Source organism: Pristiophorus japonicus, chromosome 6 (genome assembly GCF_044704955.1).
Source record: "Pristiophorus japonicus isolate sPriJap1 chromosome 6, sPriJap1.hap1, whole genome shotgun sequence".
In the NCBI taxonomy this organism is placed as follows: Eukaryota; Metazoa; Chordata; class Chondrichthyes; family Pristiophoridae; genus Pristiophorus; species Pristiophorus japonicus.
In genome coordinates this window covers 45,587,884-45,607,291 of record NC_091982.1, presented here as the reverse complement: position 1 = coordinate 45,607,291, position 19,408 = coordinate 45,587,884, and the positions used below count along the sequence as shown (strand labels likewise).

Sequence of the window (19,408 nt, the reverse complement as noted above, 5' to 3'; positions counted from 1 at the left end):
GGAATTTCTTCTCCCAGAGGGTTGTGAATCTGTGGAATTCTCTGCCCAAGGAAACAGTTGCGGCTAGCTCATTGAATGTATTCAAATCACAGATAGATTGATTTTTAACCAATAAGGGAATTAAGGGTTACGGGGAGTGGGCGGGTAAGTGGAGCTGAGTCCACGGCCAGATCAGCCATGATCTTGTTGAATGGCGGAGCATGTTCGAGGGGCTAGATGGCCGACTCCTGTTCCTAATTCTTATGTTCTTAGTACATGAATTAAGTAGGAAACTAGTCTATTAAGGGGAACTACAAAAATTCTTATAACTGTGGATAATATATATAATTTGGGAGGAGAATTTGTGATGCTCCTGGCTTACTGCCACCATAACGGTAGTGGAAATGTGCTACAAGGACTGGAAACTAGGCCAGGGCCTGGATACCTGGGCCCCAGCCTTGTGTTGGATTTCCTCAGGCTTTAGAGGGTATGGAGCCTTTGGCCATCCCTGCCTAGGCCAATGGCAGAGGAGGGGGTGGGTCCAGGGACTCCCGACTCTTATGATAAAACTTGCACTTCTTTGTTCTACTGCTTTCAGAAATTTCTGTTGTTCTTTGCATTCCTCTCTGTCCCTCCTCCATTGACATGCACCCCAAATAAAAAAATGTTCTTCCTGCCCTATTTTTGTGATACTCTCTGACAAGGAAGGTTGGACAGTCTGGACTTCTTTCACACGTCTTAAAGGTTGGTTATAAACTGATACCGATTGGAGTCTTGGTACAGGTCTCCAACCTGCTCTGTTGGGTACGCATGAAAATGGAAGAAAATAATTTGTGAACATAAATACATAACTCACAGTAACAAACAAGATTAAGCTAATATTGGGGAGTAAATGTTAACCTTTAGTCTTACCAACAATTGCAATTAGGGCACAGCTGTCTTCTCTACATCTCACTGTGAAGTGAAGTAGCCCATACTTACTGATGCTAAAGAGTAGCAACACTTTCATGCAAAGGAACTCATCCTGAGAGAGCTGAAGCCACTGAAACTCCTGGGACAGTCGCTGCATTTCCACACAGAGATTATACATAGTTGATTTTTGCATCCGTTGCCTGTAAATGCATGAACAAATATGAACAGCAGCTGATGGCAAAGATTACAGTACACAATTTTGCAATTTCTATGCTTCCTGTTAGTGCAAAAAATGTAACAATCGCCAATTTTTGTGTTATTTAAAACAATGAACATCAAGGTAATTCTACTTACTCACTATGCGCTGATAACTGCTATTAATTAACTTGAAAATTGATAATTTAGGTATACATATAAATGGTTTAGGAATACAGGTATTTACAGAGAAGTTAAGTCTGGAAGAACATTGCAGGGTATTGATATTAGTTTTCAAATAAAAGTATCTTCCACACTCCACCAGGAGTAAGTTTCGGGCAGCAATGGGGAAGCGCAAAATCCTTTACAGAAATTTTTGACAAAAGGGTGCTGCTTATGTACTCTCCCTTTCCAATGTTAAAGATAAAGTTCAGCTCGCAATGGGCATCATCAGTCCTGCTCCCAGGAAAACAAAACCTCATACAGAATATGTAAAATGGTTGTAGTTAACTGCAATGAATATGCATCACAGTAACAATACACATTACTGAACTTTTTGAAAAGGAATGGAACTGATTGAACAGTGGTTTGTGGAAAATACTTCCATTTAAGGAAAAGGACCCTATAAGGTCGGTAAACAAACATTTTTATTATCATGGCCTCTTTTACTTATCACTAGAATTCACTGAGTAATACAGCCACGCAAACTCTGTAAATCTTTAAGGTGAGATTAGACACCTGCAATCAGGGTAGATTAACTAAAAATCCCTTTTATCTGAAAGGTTGTAAAAAAAAAAAATTAGTAAATGAGGACTGGTCCAAGTTAACATTCTCCAAAGGCAGGCCTGAGAAATGGCTGTAAACATATTTAATATTTCCTGGATAAAAAGGAATAAAGGATGGAAATCTGAAATAAACACATGGCAGAATACACAATAGAAATATGAAGAGAGAAGGATTATCATTTTAAAAATAAACCCTTTTGGTTGGTAACAATTTTGTGTGCGCGCACGTCATAAAAAATTCCATTAATATTTTAATGTCACATCTTTTTTCATTGTGCTATTTTCATGTTGCCTATCTATAATGCTTTTTATGTCACACTAAAAGTGATGATTTTTTTAGCATTGTATTGTTACAGTGAACTCTGGTAATGTAACCGACTTCTATGTTGGTTTTCGAGGGAGTCTCCTCCAGATTCCTGAGTCAGTAGAAGTCCTAGCAGTGATGAATGAGCTGTAAATGTACAATCCAAAATTGGGCCCTAAATGCGCTGAGTTAATTCTTTTGCTGAGAGTCTGTTTTTAATTTATAAGTAAATTAAATAATGTAGCCTGATCCTATGAGACTGATGCATAAGGGTTTCCCATCAGCACCCAAACAGGAATTAAATAAATGTGTACAATAGCTTCTGCAAATCATTGTTATATTCCCACTCTACTTAAAATATGTTGAGTTAATTCTCTTACTGAAAGTTTGTTTTACATTTTATGAATTTGATTAAGTAATTTTCTCCCACCCTGCTTTAAGGCGTCATATACTCCCAGAGGAAAGCCACATATACAAGAGCATCACAGGAAATTGTGGCCGGCTGTCTGTGATTTCTGTCCATTATAGACTGTGTAGCCAAGATGCACCTCCTGCAAGTGTGGTTCCCTGTTTAAAGTTTGGGGTCATGCAATTGGTCCTCACGTCATCATATTATAAAGTTGTATGTCGATGAGATGTTTTTAAACCAGTACAGCTCTTGACAACCCATAAGCAATGCCATAGGATATCCACTAATAATATTAAAATTTTTGCATTTGGTACACACTTCCTGTAAATGTAACACATGGGGCCCAAGATTCCACACGATAAAAAACGGGCGCCCCTCCGAACTGGGCGCCCGTTTTCGCGCCTAAAAAAAAAAAAATCGCGATTCTGGAGCGTTCTGCAGCTCGTCTGCCTGGCGCGGCGCCCGGGGGGGCAGAGCCTGCACTCGCGCCGATTTTGTAAGTGGGAGGGGGCGGGTACTATTTAAATTAGTTTTTTTCCTGCCGGCAACGCTGCACGTGCGCGTTGGAGCATTCGCGCATGCTCAGTGTGAAAAAAACATTGGCTCTTAGCCATTTTTGTAGTTCTTTGTAGCTGTTTAATTTTTGAACATTTTTAAAATAAAAGCACATTAGCACTTGCACCCTTCTCACTGTCTCCTCCCCCTCCCCCCCCCCCCCGCGGGAAGAACGGGCGCCTCCCCCCCCCCGCGGGAAAGAACGGGCGCCTCCTCTTCCCTCCCCCCCCCCCGTGGGCAGAACAGGCGCCTCCCCCCCATCCCCCCCGCGGGAAGAACGGGCGCCTCCTCTCCCCTCCCCCCCGCGGGAAAGAACGGGCGCCTCAGGCTGACTGCAGAATTCTCCGTGCCTGAAGCACTTTCACACAGGTGGGAAGATGGTTTATTTAATCTTTTCTTTGCTTATAAATGTTTATTCAGGTTGGATTTATTTGTATAATATTTGTAGAAGTATAAATAAGGATTTATTGTAGAATTTAATGAGTTCCCTTCCTCCCCCCCTCACCTCGTTCTGGACGCCTAATTTGTAACCTGCACCTGATTTTTTAATGTGTAGAACAGGTTTTTTCAGTTCTACAAAAATCTTCACTTGCTCCATTCTACTTTAGTTGAGTACGTTTTCACTGTGGAAACTTTAAAATCAGATGTCAGTGGCCGGACACGCCCCCTTTTGAAGAAAAAATTCTGTTCCAAAGTAGAACTGTTCTACCTGACTAGAACTGCAGAAAAAAAAATGTGGAGAATTGCGATTTCTAAGATAGTCCGTTCGCCACCAGTTGCTCCTAAAAATCAGGCGCAAATCATGTGGAAACTTGGGCCCATACTTTCTGTAACACTTGTCTATTATGCTACTTCCATCACATCCTTCTCATTACTCAAAAACCCTGGCACTCCCTTGCACTACTCACATGTCAGGGCGACCTATACTCCCAAACCCTGCAAGCCTTCCTCCCCAGTTCTTCTCGACACAAAGATCCTCTTCCTAATACTCTAAGATCGCACAAATAGGAGTTTCTTTTTGACTGGCATCTCTGTGGAGTGGGAACCTGGGATTTGGCAGAATTGGAGAGGATGTGGAATATATGATTTGACTTACTGTTGGACTCCTGATTGCTGTCACCAATAAAGGGAGATAGAATCCATGGGCCTGACCCCACTGGTTCTGGGCATCCCAAGTCTGGCAACACTGGTTTGTAACCTTCCAGATCATCATTAAATTTGATGTTTTGTGATTGATGTTTTTTTTTAAACATAGGAAATGTTTCCAATTATAACTATTTACATAGTGATTTTTAATATAAAATCTTGACATAAAAATTCTGTGGTAAATTTGTGAGATAGGAAATGTGTACCATCATGCAAGAATTTTAATACAATTTTTAAATATGTTATTCGACCTGTCCATCACACCTTTGGCATCATACTTTGCCAGACAAGCAAATCTTTCAGTCACACTGTATAAAATGTATTAAGAATGTTGCCTGGACTGGAGAATTTTGGCTGAGGAAAGATTGGAGATGCTGGGTCTGTTTTCTTTGGAACAGAGGCAGAGGGCCTGATTGAGGTGTATAAAATATGAGGGGCCTGGATAGAGTGGATAGGAAGGACCCATTTCCATTAGTAGAAGGATCAACAACCAGGGGACATAGATTAAAAGTAATTGGGGGGGGGGGGGGGGAGGTTTAGAGGAGATATGAAGGGAAACTCACTGTCTGAAAGGGTGGTAGAGGCAGAAACTTACTAAAAAAAATACTTGGATGTGCACTTGAGGCGCCATGACCTACCGAGCTACAGACCAAGAGCTGAATAGCTCTTGGTCAGCCGGCGCAGACACGATGGGACGAAATGGCCTCCTTCTGAGCTGTAAATTTCTATGATTCTATGAAAAGAGAAAGTTGGTTTTTCTCAGGATCTGCCCAAGGGCAATTTGGTGTCTACATGACAAACTAGTTACACACATATGCACCTTAGCAGCAGGGCAACTGATTATGCATTATGTGGTATAATGGTGTGTCCTTGTAAAATAGCATATCCATTGACTTTCTGTGAGCTATGTAATGGGCAATCTATTAGTATTCTCTCTTTTCTGATGCTGACAGTCCTGCTGTCATATTCTTAACATTTCCTGGTGGTTTTTGTCCCACTAAATTATAGGATATGGAAGAGACATTGTATCCTCGAGCCAGATAAGCGAATATTCATCATCCATCGAATATTCAATTCATCAACTTGCCTGGCTAAAACCAAGGCAATCAATAACATTTGTTTTGATTCTAAAAAAATCAAGATTACAAGGGAACTCAAAGTGCAGGTGTGTAAGTTTATGAAGGATCAAATCAAATCACGCAGCTACCCAAGACAATCTGACTGTATAATTATAAAAGTGTACCAGCATTTACCACATTGGCCAAATACATACATAGCCAAAATTGTTATTAAACTCTGGTGCAGTATCACCAACACTGAAAGGATGTGCAAAGGTATTCCTTCTGCTTGTGCATGAAATAGACCATTATGGTGTCTGTTTAAGAAGGATAAAGATCAGGTTCTCACATTACAGAATGGCTAAACAGCCAACATTTCCAGTCAGTTTTCCATCCTATTCAAATATTCAATATCAAATATTCAAATATTGCTCAAAATATTGCTCAAAAACCTTGCTCAAATATCCCTTCCTCATCTATAGAAACATAGAAGTCTATAGCACAGAAGGAAGCCATTTGGCTCACTATGTTAGTGCCAACTCTTTGCTGGAGCAATCCTGATTAAGAAATAAAATGTGAGTTATAAGCACAAATTCTGCTTAAAGGGGCTGATGTAGTAGCCATTAATTACAGAGAACTAGCTACAAACTGAGCATGATTGGGAGCTAAATGTTACAGACCGTCAAATCTTTAGAAAGGACAGGGAAATTGGGAAAGGAGGGGGAGTCGCAATATTGATAAAATACATAATTACCACAGTAGAAAAAAAGGATTTCAGTAAGGGTGATCGGGAAATGGAAACAGCATGGGTAGATTAAGGAACAGCAAAGGATGCAAGACTCTGGTACAGACCTCCTGATAGTAGTGATGTAGTGGGGGATGTATAAATATGGAGATTAGGTAAGCATGTAGCAAAAAAAGTGTTATAATGAGAGATTCTAATTTTCACAGACTGGGAGAAGCAGAACATCTCAAGTAGCAAAGGTAACGAATTTATAGAATGTATTTGGGACCAAATTTTAGAATAGGAAATAAATATGCCATACTGAATTTAGTGATCAGTAAACTGGGTTGAACTGTAAATGGATAAACTTAGACAAATAGGAAGTAGTCAAAAAAGTATTTGGTACAATACAAAACCAGTGCAGTTAAGCAACCACAGCCAACAGATGAGGAAAGAAACAGTATCAAGCTAAAGGAATAGGCTTACACAAAAGAAAGGAAAATTGGAAATCCAGCGAACTGGAAAAGCTAACAAAAGCAAAGAAGTAATGAGGTGCAAAATGTGAATAAATATGAAAAAAATTTGCAAGGGATATCAAAACTCACAGCAAAAGTTTTAAATAAATATATGGAAAGAGAATGGTAAAGGAGAATGTGGGCCATTTAAAGACAAGACTATAATGGATAATAAGGAAATGTGTTAATTAAGTATTTTGCATTCATTTTCACAGTGGAGGAAGAGGACAAGATACCAGTGGTACAAGGGAACCTAAAAATAAGTCAAGGGAAGAAACTTAATTGATTTAATATAAGTAAAAAAAGTGGTAATGAGAAAATAATGGGACTCATGTTGAACAAATTTCCAGGAGCTGGTAGATTCCAACCAGGGAATTAAAAAAAGCTAAGGCAATTGCAGATCATTAGTCATAATTTTCCAATGCTCTCTAGATTCAGGAATTGTGCCTTTGAATTGGAAAACTGCAAATATCACTCGATTATTTAAGAAGGGAGGGAGTTACCAGGTAATTACATACCCGTCTCTTTAACATCAATTGTGGGGATGGATGTTACAGGAATGCATCATCAGAGACTGAAAATATTTTCTCGCTATTTACTTCAGCGAAGCTTCCTGCTTCTATTCCAACAGCTTTATTAGCCCATCTCTTGCTATTTGGAATGGAGATTCTCAGTTATGAGGACAGATTGGATAGGCTGGATTTGTTCTCATTGGAACAGAGGAGGTTGAGAGGAGACCTCATCGAGGTGTACAAAATATTAAGGGTCTATTTCCATTGGTGGAGGGGGCATCGTTTTAAAGGTGGTTGGTGGAAGGTTTAGATAGAATTTGAGGGGGGGCTTCTTTATGCAGAGGGTTGTGGGGATCTGGAACTCGCTGTCTGGAAGAGTGGTGGAAGCAGAAACCCTCACCACTTTTAAGAGATGGTTGGATGGGCACTTAAAATACCGTAACCTGCAGGGTTACAGACCTAGAGCTGGTAATTTGGATTAGACTAAATGACCTTTTGTTGGCCGGCGCAGATATAATGGCAAGTACTGTAGGGAATAGAATACGGCCAGGGGGATCTCCTGGACTAGTTTCGATCACCTGGATGGGTCGGAGAGGAAATTTCCCAGATTTTTTCTCCCAAAATTGGCTTGGGTTTTTATCTGGTTTTTGCCTCTCCCAGGAGATCACATGGCTCCGGTTGGGGTGGAGTGTAGATATTTTTAGTATAAGGAGTGTTGCAGTGGTGTGGGGTGGATTGGTTGCTCTTTGCCTTTCCATCATTGTTCATGGGTTTGTATATAACCTTTAGGGCTGCTGACAAAGGGCCGTGCGGCTATTTGTCGGCCGGCGCAGACACGATGGGCAAAAATGGCCTCCTTCTGCGCTGTAAATTTCTATGTTTCTATTTATTCTTAAACACAGATTATCTCTGCCATATTAGTTTAAATCCTCTGCCACTATTCTACTTAGTTTCTCTGAAAGGATACAGGTGCTGTTTTGGTTCATGTGGAGACTGCCCCTTTGGTATAGCTTTGCCTTGTTCCAAAATTCGCTCCAAGGCTCCAAGAATGTGAATCCTTCACTCCTGCAGCCCTTTTAATCTTTTTAACCTGCCTGGCATGTAGCAGAGGAAGTAATCTGGAGATTATCAGCTTTGAGATCTTGTTTTTCAATGTTGTGCCTAATTCTTCAAACTACCTCTGCAAAATCTCAAATGTACATATATCTTTGTCACTGGTTCCAACATGAGCCACTATTTTTGACTGCTATTTCTCCCTTTGAGAAGTTTTTCACCTCTTTTGGGCTGGTCATGATTACAAAAAGGCTGTCTATACCAGACTATCAAATCTACACACCTGACTATAGAATTTCACAAGACTGCCATTCTCTTCTGACTTGCTTCTCACTCCCCTAGGCAGTCTCTTACTGGAAGTGTCACAAATTGTTAATATAATGATTAACTGATTTAATAGAGCAGTGAGCACCAATGAATTAATTAAGAAATCATGAAACATGGCAATTAATTGAAAACTTAATAATCAAGAAAGGAAACGGCAGATAGGGAAGAGTTGGGACATCGCCACAAATCAGAACTGAGCGGCCTCAAACAGGTTGGGTGGTTGAAGAGGTTCCAACTACCCCAAAAACTGGATAACGAGAAAAAAAAATCAGCTAAGAACAGCGGAAGAGTTGTACCAGTATTAATAAATGATCTCCAAGTAAAGGATCCTCGAGGAATGATTGACCGTAATATGGTTGAATTTCAAATTCAGTTGGAGGGTGAGAAAGTTGGTTCTCAAACCAGGGTCTTAAGCTTAAATAAAGGAGACTACAAAGGTATGAGGGCAGAGTTGGTTAAAGTGGACTGGGAAAATAGATTAAAGTATGATTAGCAGTGGCAGACATTTAAGGAGATATTCCATAACGAGCGGGCATAAATATATCCCACTGAGAAGGAAAGGCTGTAAGAGAAGGGATAACCGTCCACGGCTAAGTGAAGAAATAAGGGAGGGTATCAAATTGAAAACAAGGGCATACAATGTGGCCAAGACTAGTGGGAGGCCAGAGGATTGGGAAACTTCCAGCAAAGAACGACTAAAAAAAAAAAAGAGGGAAAAAACAAGTAAACTAGCATGAAATATAAAAATAGATAGTAAGAGTTTCTATAGATACATAAAAAGGAAAAGAGTAGCTAAAGTTGATCCCCTAGAGGATGAGACTGGGGAATTAATAATGGTGAACAGGGAAATGGCAGACATTGAACAAATATTTTGTATTGTCTTCACGGTAGAAGACACTAAAAATATCCCAATAGTGCATAATCAAGGGGCTATAGGGAAGGAGAAACTTAATACAATCACCATCATTAATGAAGTAGTATTCGGTAAAATAAGGGACTAAAGGCGGACAAGTCCCCTGGACCTGATGGCTTACATCCTAGGGTCTAAAAAGAGGTGGCTGCAGAGATAGTGGATGCACTGATTGTAATCTATCAAAATTCCCTCAATTCTTGGGTGGTCCCAGCGGATTGGAAAACCACAAAAATAACACCCCTATTTAAAAAAGGAGGCAGACAAAAAGCAGGAAACTATAGACCAGTTAGCCTAACATTTTGTCATTGGGAAAATGCTAGAGTCCATTATTAAGGAAGCAGTAGCGGGACATTTGGAAAAGCATAATTTAATCAAGCAGAGTCAGCATGGTTTTATGAAAGTGAAATCATGTTTGACAAATTTGCTGGAGTTCTTTGAGGATGTAACGAGCAGGGTGGATAAGGGGGAACCAGTGGATGTGGTGTATTTGGATTTCCAGAAGGCATTTGACAAGGTGCCACATAAAAGGTTACTGCACAAGATAAAAGTTCATGGGGTTGGGGGTAATATATTAGCATGGATAGAAGGATTGGCTAACTAACAGAAAACAGAGAATCAGGATAAATGGGCCATTTACCGATCGGCAAACAATAACTAGTGGGGTGCTGCAAGGATCGGTGCTGGGTCCTCAACTATTTACAATTTATATTAATGACTTGGATGAAGGGACTGAGTGTAATGTTGCCAAGTTTGCTGATGATACAAAGATGGGTGGGAAAGCAAATTGTGAGGACACAAAAAATCTGCAAAGGGATATAGACAGGCTAAGTGAGTGGGCAAAAATCTGGCAGATGGAGTATAATGTGAGAAAATGTGAGGTTATCCACTTTGGCAGATAAAAATAGAAAAGCAAATTACAATTTAAAGGGAGAAAAATTGCAAAGTGTTGCAGTATAGAGGGACCTGGTGGTCCTTGTGCATGAAACACAAAAAATTAGTATGCAGGTTCAGCAAGTAATCAGGAAGGCAAATGGAATGTTGGCCTTTATTGCAAGGGAGATAAAGTATAAAAGCAGAAAAGTCCTGCTACAACGTACAGGGTATTGGTGAGGCCACACCTAGAGTACTGCGTACAGTTTTGGTCTCCGTATTTAAGGAAGGATATACTTGCATTGGAGGCTGTTCAGAGAAGGTTCAGTAGGTTGATTCTGGAGATGAGGGGGTTGACTTATGAAGATAGGTTGAGTAGGTTGGGTCTATGCTCATTGAAGTTCAGAAGAATGAGAGGTGATCTTATCGAAACATACAAGATAATGAAGGGTCTCGACAAGGTGGATGCAGAGAAGATATTTCCACTGATAGGGGAAACTAAAACTAGGGGGCATAGTCTCAGAATAAGGGGCCGCCCTGAGATGAGGAGGAATTTCTTCTCCGAGGGGTGTAAATCTATGGAATTCTCTGCCCCCAGAGAGCTGTGGAGGCTGGGTCTTTGAATATATTCAAGTGGAGGATAAGACAGATTTTTGAGCGATAAGGGTGTAAAGGATTATGAGAACTGTCCATGATCAGCTCTGCCATGATCTTATTGAATGGTGGAGAAGGCTCGATGGGCCAAATAGCCTAATTCTGCTCCTATTTCTTATGTTCTTATGCCATCTGCAGCAGAATTTTATGATTCTAGAGTGACCTGCACAATGATCTTGGTCAGCGGTGTTTGTTCCCACAGAAGTGAAAGTTATCACATGAACTTTTCATTTAACAAACTTCCCCAGGAGACATCTGCCACATCAAGTAGTGTGTAATACAAACATGTATTAAACAAGCAAGAAATATTAAGTTTGCATGGGTCAATATCTTTACTTCTTTCCATAGGAATAATATTGGTCAGCTGGACAAATGCAGAACTTCCAGTAGTTGCCAGGGTTCCCTGGAATAGAAAGTGCCATATACAGTACTCATAAGGGTATCAGGGTTTCATGTCAATCCCATGACCTTGAAGAACAGAAAGCATTTGCACTAGATAACTTTTAGAGTTGTATTTGGCCACAATAATTATGTATGTCCAGGAAGCAGCCATCATGCCTTTATTGTGCAGTATTCTTGCGTGTATTATTTGAAGGTGAAGAAACATTGGATGGATAGCTCTTAGATGAACCTGGCTATCCTCTGTATTCATGGCTTCAATACCTACCGAGAAGCAGCTCAGCCTCGACACTAGCATCTATTTGCCGTTAAGAAACATGTGGTTTGCGGCTTAGCTACAATAAAAATGTGTGGGCAAAGGACAATGGTTGTGCACAATGATATAAATGGTATAGCCAATGCTCCCAAATTAAGTTTGTGCCATAGTTGAAGGTCTCACAAGAAGTGTGTGCAGAAGTGAGAAGCGTGAATCTTTCCCCTGATACTAGCAAATTATTTCCTCATTTTCAGCTAGTATGAGGGATTTGAATGACCACCCTCCTTGTAGTTCTGGAATTCTTTGAGGATGTAACTAGTAGAGTGGACAAGGAAGAACCAGTGGATGTGGTGTATTTGGACTTTCAAAAGGCCTTTGACAAGGTCCCACATAAGAGATTGGTGTGCAAAATCAAAACACATGGTATTGGGGGTAATGTACTGGCGTGGATAGAGAATTGGTTGGCAGACAGGAAGCAGAGAGTCAGGATAAACTGGTCTTTTTCAAAATGGGAGGCAGTGGCTAGTGGAGTGCAGCAGGGCTCAGTGCTGGGACCCCAGCTCTTTACAACATACATTAATGATTTGGATGAAGGAATTGAGTGTAATATCTCCAAGTTTGCAGATCACACTAAACTGGGTGGCAGTGTGAGCTGTGAGGAGGACGCCAAGAGGCTGCAGGGTGATTTGGACAGGTTAGGTGAGTAGGCAACTGCATAGCAGATGCAGTATAATGTGGATCAATGTGAAGTTATTCACGATGGGGCCATATCTAACTCCCTCTTGAAGATATCCAATTAACTGGCATCAACAACTCTCTGCGGCAGGGAATTCCACAGGTTAGCAACTCTCTGAGTGAAGAAGTTTCACCTCATCTCAGTCCCAAATGGCCTACCCTTTATCCTAAGACTATGTACTCTGGTTCTGGACTTCCCCAACATCGGGAACATTCTTCCTGCATCTAACCTTTCTAAACCCGTCAGAATTTTAAACATTTCTATGAGATCCCCTCTCATTCTTCTGAACTCCAGTGAATACAAGCACAGTTGATCCAGTCTTTCTTGATATGTCAGTCCTGCCATCCCGGGAATCAGTCTGGTGAACCTTCGCTGCTCTCCCTCAATAGCAAGAATGTCCTTCCTCAAGTTAGGAGACCAAAACTGTACACAATACTCCAGGTGTGGCCTCACCAAGGCCTTGTACAACTGTAGTAACACCTCTCTGCCCCTGTATTCAAATCCCCTCGCTATGAAGGCCAACATGCCATTTGCTTTCTTAACCGCCTGCTGTACCTGCATGCCAACCTTCAATGACTGATGTAGCATGACACCCAGGTCTCGTTGCACCTCCCCTTTACCTAATCTGTCACCATTCAGATAATAGTCTGTCTCTCTGTTTTTAACCACCAAAGTGGATAACCTCACATTTATCCACATTATACTTCATCTGCCATGCATTTGCCCATTCACCTAACCTATCCAAGTCACTCTGCAGCCTCATGGCATCCTCCTCGCAGCTCACACTGCCACCCAACTTAGTGTCATCCGCAAATTTGGAGATACTACATTTAATCCCCTCGTTTAAATCATTAATGTACAATGTAAACAGCTGGGACCCCAGCACAGAACCTTGCGATACCCCACTAGTCACTGCCTGCCATTCTGAAAAGTACCCATTTACTCCTACTCTTTGTTTCCTGTCTGACAACCAGTTCTCAATCCACGTCAGCACACTACCCCCAATCCCATGTGCTTTAACTTTGCACATTAATCTCTTGTGTGGGACCTTGTCAAAAGCCTTCTGAAAGTCCAAATACACCACATCAACTGGTTCTCCCTTGTCCACTCTACTGGAAACACCTTCAAAAAATTCCAGATTTGTCAAGCATGATTTCCCTTTCACAAATCCATGCTGACTTGGACCTATAGAAACATAGAAAATAGGTGCAGGAGTAGGCCATTCGGCCCTTCGAGCCTGCACCGCCATTCAATGAGTTCATGGCTGAACATGCAACTTCAGTACCCCATTCCTGCTTTCTCGTCATACCCCTTGATCCCCCTAGTAGTAAGGACTACATCTAACTCATTTTTGAATATATTTAGTGAATTGGCCTCAACAACTTTCTGTGGTAGAGAATTCCACAGGTTCACCACTCTCTGGGTGAAGAAGCTTCTCCTCATCTCGGTCCGAAATGGCTTACCCCTTATCCTTAGACTGTGACCCCTGGTTCTGGACTTCCCCAACATTGGGAACATTCTTCCTGCATCTAACCTGTCTAAACCCGTCAGAATTTTAAACGTTTCTATGAGATCCCCTCTCATTCTTCTGAACTCCAGTGAATACAAGCCCAGTTGATCCAGTCTTTCTTGATATGTCAGTCCCGCCATCCCAGGAATCAGTCTGGTGAACCTTCGCTGCACTCCCTCAATAGCAAGAATGTCCTTCAAGTTAGGAGACCAAAACTGTACACAATACTCCAGGTGTGGCCTCACCAAGGCCTTGTACAACTGTAGTAACACCTCCCTGCCCCTGTACTCAAATCCCCTCGCTATGAAGGCCAACATGCCATTTGCTTTCTTAACCGCCTGCTGTACCTGCATGCCAACCTTCAATGACTGATGTACCATGACACCCAGGTCTCGTTGCACCTTCCCTTTTCCTAATCTGTCACCATTCAGATAATAGTCTGTCTCTCTGTTTTTACCACCAAAGTGGATAACCTCACATTTATCCACATTATACTTCATCTGACATGCATTTGGCCACTCACCTAACCTATCCAAGTCACTCTGCAGCCTCATAGCATCCTCCTCGCAGCTCACACTGCCATGTCACCTCTTTCCAAATGCGCTGCTATGACATCCTTAATAATTGATTCCATCATTTTACCCACTACCGATGTCAGGGTGACTGGTCTATAATTCACTGTTTTCTCTTTCCCTCCTTTTTTAAAAAGTAGGGTTGCATTGGCTACCCTCCACTCCATAGGAACTGACCCAGAGTCTATGGAATGTTGGAAAATGACTGTCAATGCATCCGCTATTTCCAAGGCCACCTCCTTAAGTGCTCTGGGATGCAGACCATCAGGCCCTGGGGATTTATCGGCCTTCAATCCCATCAATTTCCACAACACAATTTCCCGACTAATAAGGATTTCCCTCAGTTCCTCCTTCTTACTAGACCCGCTGACCCCTTTTATATCCGGAAGGTTGTTTGTGTCCTCCTAGTGAATACCGAACCAAAGTACTTGTTCAATTGGTCTGCCATTTCTTTGTTCCCAGTTATGACTTCCCCTGATTCTGACTGCAGGGGACCTACGTTTGTCTTTACTAACCTTTTTCTCTTTACATATCTATAAAAACTTTTGCAATCCGTCTTAATGTTCCCTGCAAGTTTCTTCTCGTACTCCATTTTCCCTGCCCTAATCAATACTTTTGTCCACCTCTGCTGAGTTCTAAATTTCTCCCAGTCCCCGGGTTCGCTGCTATTTCTGGCCAATTTGTATGCCACTTCCTTGCCTTTAATACTATCCCTGATTTCCCTCGATAGCCACGGTTGAGCCACCTTCCCTTTTTTATTTTTACGCCAGACAGGGATGTACAATTGTCGTCGTTCATCCATGCGGTCTCTAAATGTCTGCCATTGCCCATCCACTGTCAACCCCTTAAGTATCATTCGCTAATCTATCCTAGCCAATTCACGCCTCATACCTTCAAAGTTACCCTTTAAGTTCTGGACCATGGTCTCTGAATTAACTGTTTCATTCTCCATCCTAATGTAGAATTCCACCATATTATAGTCACTCTTCCCCAAGGGGCCTCGCACAACGAGATTGCTAATTAATCCTTTCTCATTACACAACACCCAGTCTAAGATGGCCTCCCCCCCTAGTTGGTTCCTCGACATATTGGTCTAGAAAACCATCCCTTATGCACTCCAGGAAATCCTCCTCCACCGTATTGTTTCCAGTTTGGTTAGCCCAATCTATATGCATATTAAAGTCACCTATGATGACTACTGCACCTTTATTGCACGCACCCCTAATTTCCTGTTTGATGCCCTCCCCAACATCACTACTACTGTTTGGAGGTCTGTACATAACTCCCACTAACGTTTTTTGCCCTTTGGTGTTCTGCAGCTCTATCCATATAGATTCCACATCATCCAAGCTAATGTCCTTCCTAACTATTGCATTAATCTCCTCTTTAACCAGCAATGCTACCCCACCTCCTTTTCCTTTTATTCTATCCTTCCTGAATGTTGAATACCCTTGGATGTTGAGTTCCCAGCCCTGATCATCCTGGAGCCATGTCCCTGTAATCCCAATCACACCCGTTTATCCCGATTCTCTGCTTCCTGTCTGCCAACCAGTTCCCTATCCACCTCAGTATATTACCCCCAATACCATGTGCTTTGATTCTGCACACCAATCACTTGTGCGGGATCTTGTCAAAAGCCTTTTGAAAGTCCAAATACACCACATCCACTGGTTCTCCCTTGTCCACTCTACTAGTTACATCTTCAAAAAATTCCAGAAGATTCGTCAAGCATGATTTCCCTTTCATAAATCCATGCTGTCACTGTTTTCCAAATGCGCTGCTTCATTCTTAATGATTGATTCCAACATTTTCCCCACTACTGATATCAGGGAAACCAGTCTATAATTACCCGCTTTCTCTCTCCCTCCTTTTTTAAAAAGTGGTGTTACATTAGCTACCTTCCAGTCCATAGGAACTGATCCAGAGTCGATAAACTATTGGAAAATGATCACCAATGCATCTACTATTTTTAGGGCCACTTCCTTGAGTACTCTGGGATGCAGACTATCAGGCCCCGGGGATTTATCGGCCTTCAATCCCATCAATTTCCCTAACACAATTTCCCACCTAATAAGAATTTCCTTCAGTTGCTCCTTCTCACTAGACCCACTGTCCCTAGTACCTTCGGAAGGTTATTTGTATCTTTCTTCGTGAAGACAGAACCGAAGTATTGGTTCAATTGGTCTGCCATTTCTTTGTTCCCCATTATAAATTCACCTGAATCTGACTGCAAGGGACCTATGTTTATCTTTACTAATCTTTTTCTCTTCACATATTTATAGAAGCTTTTGCAGTCAGTTTTTATATTCCCTGCAAGCTTCCTCTCATACTCTATTTTCCCCATCCTAATTAAACCCTTAGTCCTCCTCTGTTGAATTCTAAATTTCTCCTCTTCCTTGGCTTTAACACTATCCTCAATTTCCTTTGTTAGCCATGATTGAGCCACCTTCCCAGTTTTATTTTTACTCCAGACAGGGATGAACAATTGCTGAAGTTCATCCATGTGATCTTTAAATGTTTGCCACTGCTTATCCACCATCAACCCTTTGCGTATCCTTTGCCAGTCTATTCTAGCCAATTCACGCCTCATACCGTCGAAGTTGCCTTCCATTAAGTTCAGAACCTAGTTTCCGAATTAATTTTGTCACTCTCCATCTTAATGAGGAATTCTACCATATTATGATCACTTTTCCCCAAGGGGCCTCGCACAACAAGATTGCTAATTAGTCCCTTCTCATTACACATCACCCAGTCGAGCATGGCCAGTTCCCTGGTTGGTTCCTCGACATATTGCTCTCGAAAACCATCCCGAAGACACTCCAGGAAATCCTCCTCCACCGCATTGCGACCAGTTAGGTTAGATGTAGATTAAAGTCGCCCATGATTACTGCTGTACCTTTATTGCACACATCCCTTATTTCTTGTTTGATGCTGTCCCCAACCTCACTACTACTATTTGGTGGTCTATACACAACTCCCACTAGTGTTTTCTGCCCTTTTGAATTCTGCAGCTCCACCCATACCGGTTCCACATCATCCAGGCTAATGTCCTTCTTTAACCAGCAACGCCACCCTGCCTCCTTTTCCTTTCTGGCAATCCTTCCTAAATGCTGAATACCCTTGGATGTTGAGTTCCCAACCTTGGTCACCCTGGAGCCATGTCTCCCTGATGCCAATCACATCGTATCCGTTAACTGCTATCTGCGCAGTTAATTCATCCACTTTATTCCGAATACTCCTCGCATTGAGGCACAGAGCCTTCAGGCTTGTTTTTTTTTTAAAAACACACTTTGCCCCTTTAGAATTTTGCTGTAATGTGACCCTTTTTGTTTTTTGCCTTGGGTTTCTCTGCCCTCCACTTTTACTATTCTCCTTTCTATATTTTGCTTCTGACTCCATTTTATTTCCCTCTGTCTCCCTGCATAGGTTCTCATCCCCCTGTCATATTAGCTTAACTCCTCCCCAACAGCAATAGCAAACACTCCCCCAGGACATTGGTTCCGGTCCTGCCCAGGTGCAGACTGTCCGGTTTGTACTGGTCCCACCTCTCCCAGAACCGGTTCCAATGTCCCAGGAATTTGAATCCCTCCCTTCTGCACCACTCCTCAAGCCACGTATTCATCTGAGCTATTCTGCGATTCCTACTCTGACTAGCACGTGGCACTGGTAGCAATCCTGAGATTACTACTTTTGAGGTCCTACTTTTTAATTTAACTCCTAGCTCCCTAAATTCGTCTCGTAGGACCTCATCCCGTTTTTTACCTATGTCATTGGTACCTATTTGCACCACGACAACTGGCTGTTCACCCTCTCTTTTCAGAATGTCCTGCACCCGCTCCGAGACATCCTTGACCCTTGCACCAGGGAGGCAACGTACCATCCTGGAGTCTCGGTTGCGGCCGCAGAAACGTCTATCTATTCCCCTTACAATTGAATTCCCTATTACTATCGCTCTCTCACTCTTTTTCCTGCCCTCCTGTGCAGCAGAGCCAGCCATGGTGCCATGAACTTGGCTGCTGCTGCCCTCCTCTGATGAGTCATCCCACTCAACAGTACCCAAAGCGGTGTATCTGTTTTGCAGGGGATGATCGCAGGGGACCCCTGCACTACCTTCCTGCTGGTCACCCATTTACTATCTGGCTGTGTGCCCTTTACCTGCGGTAAAACCAACTCACTAAATGTGCTAATCACGTCATTCTCAGCATCGTGGATGCTCCAGAGTTCGTCCACCCGCAGCTCCAGTGCCGCAATGCGGTCTGTCAGGATCTGTAGGCGGATACACTTCCCACACACGTAGTCATCAGGGACGCCGGAAGCATCCCTGACTTCCCACATAGTACAGGAGGAGCATAACACATGTCCGAACTCTCCTGCCATGACTTAACCCTTAGATACACTTAAATTGGCAACAACAATGTTAAAAGGTTACTTACTGATATAAAAAGAAAAAGAAAAACTATTTACCAATCAGCAGCCAATCACTTACCCCCTTGGCTGTGACGTCACCTTTCGTTTTCTTTCTACTACTTTTTTGCCTTCTCCCTGTAGCTGCACCGGCTGGGCCTTTATAGACCTCTGCCGATCCCTGGACTCACGCCTCAGCGATCACGAACTCCCGCTGCCCCTCGCGGCCTTTATAGGCCTCTGCCGATCCCCGGACTCACGCCTCAGCAATCATGAACTCCTGCTGCCTCTCGCGGCCTTTATCTGCCTCTGCCGATCCCCGGACTCACGCCTCAGCAACCATGAACTCCCGCTGCCTCTCGCGGCCTTTATAGGCCTTGGACGCTCCCCGGACTCACGCCTCAGTGACCACGAACTCCCGCTGCCTCTCGCGGCCTTTATAGGCCTCGGACGCACCCCGGACTCACACCTCAGCGACCACCTTGCGTATGCTTGCAGATAACGGTCTCGAAATTTCAGCAGGCTGGCACGATCTGTGGCAAGGAATGATCCCTGCGCCAGAACGGGTAGGTCCAAGGAACAGTAAATATTGGGATTTGGGTCTCAATTACATTATACCA

The 19,408-nt window shown here is 42.6% G+C and overlaps 1 protein-coding gene across 2 annotated transcripts in view; it reads right to left on the bottom strand.

Moving 5' to 3' along the window:
• The window catches only part of ar (androgen receptor), a 393,648-nt gene that overhangs the window by 22,001 nt on the left and 352,239 nt on the right, over positions 1 to 19,408 (bottom strand). For both annotated transcript variants that reach the window (XM_070882802.1, XM_070882803.1), the window contains one exon: positions 961 to 1,091. In XM_070882802.1, the coding sequence (XP_070738903.1) occupies positions 961 to 1,091 (131 nt within the window). The remainder of the gene's footprint in view (positions 1 to 960; positions 1,092 to 19,408) is intronic.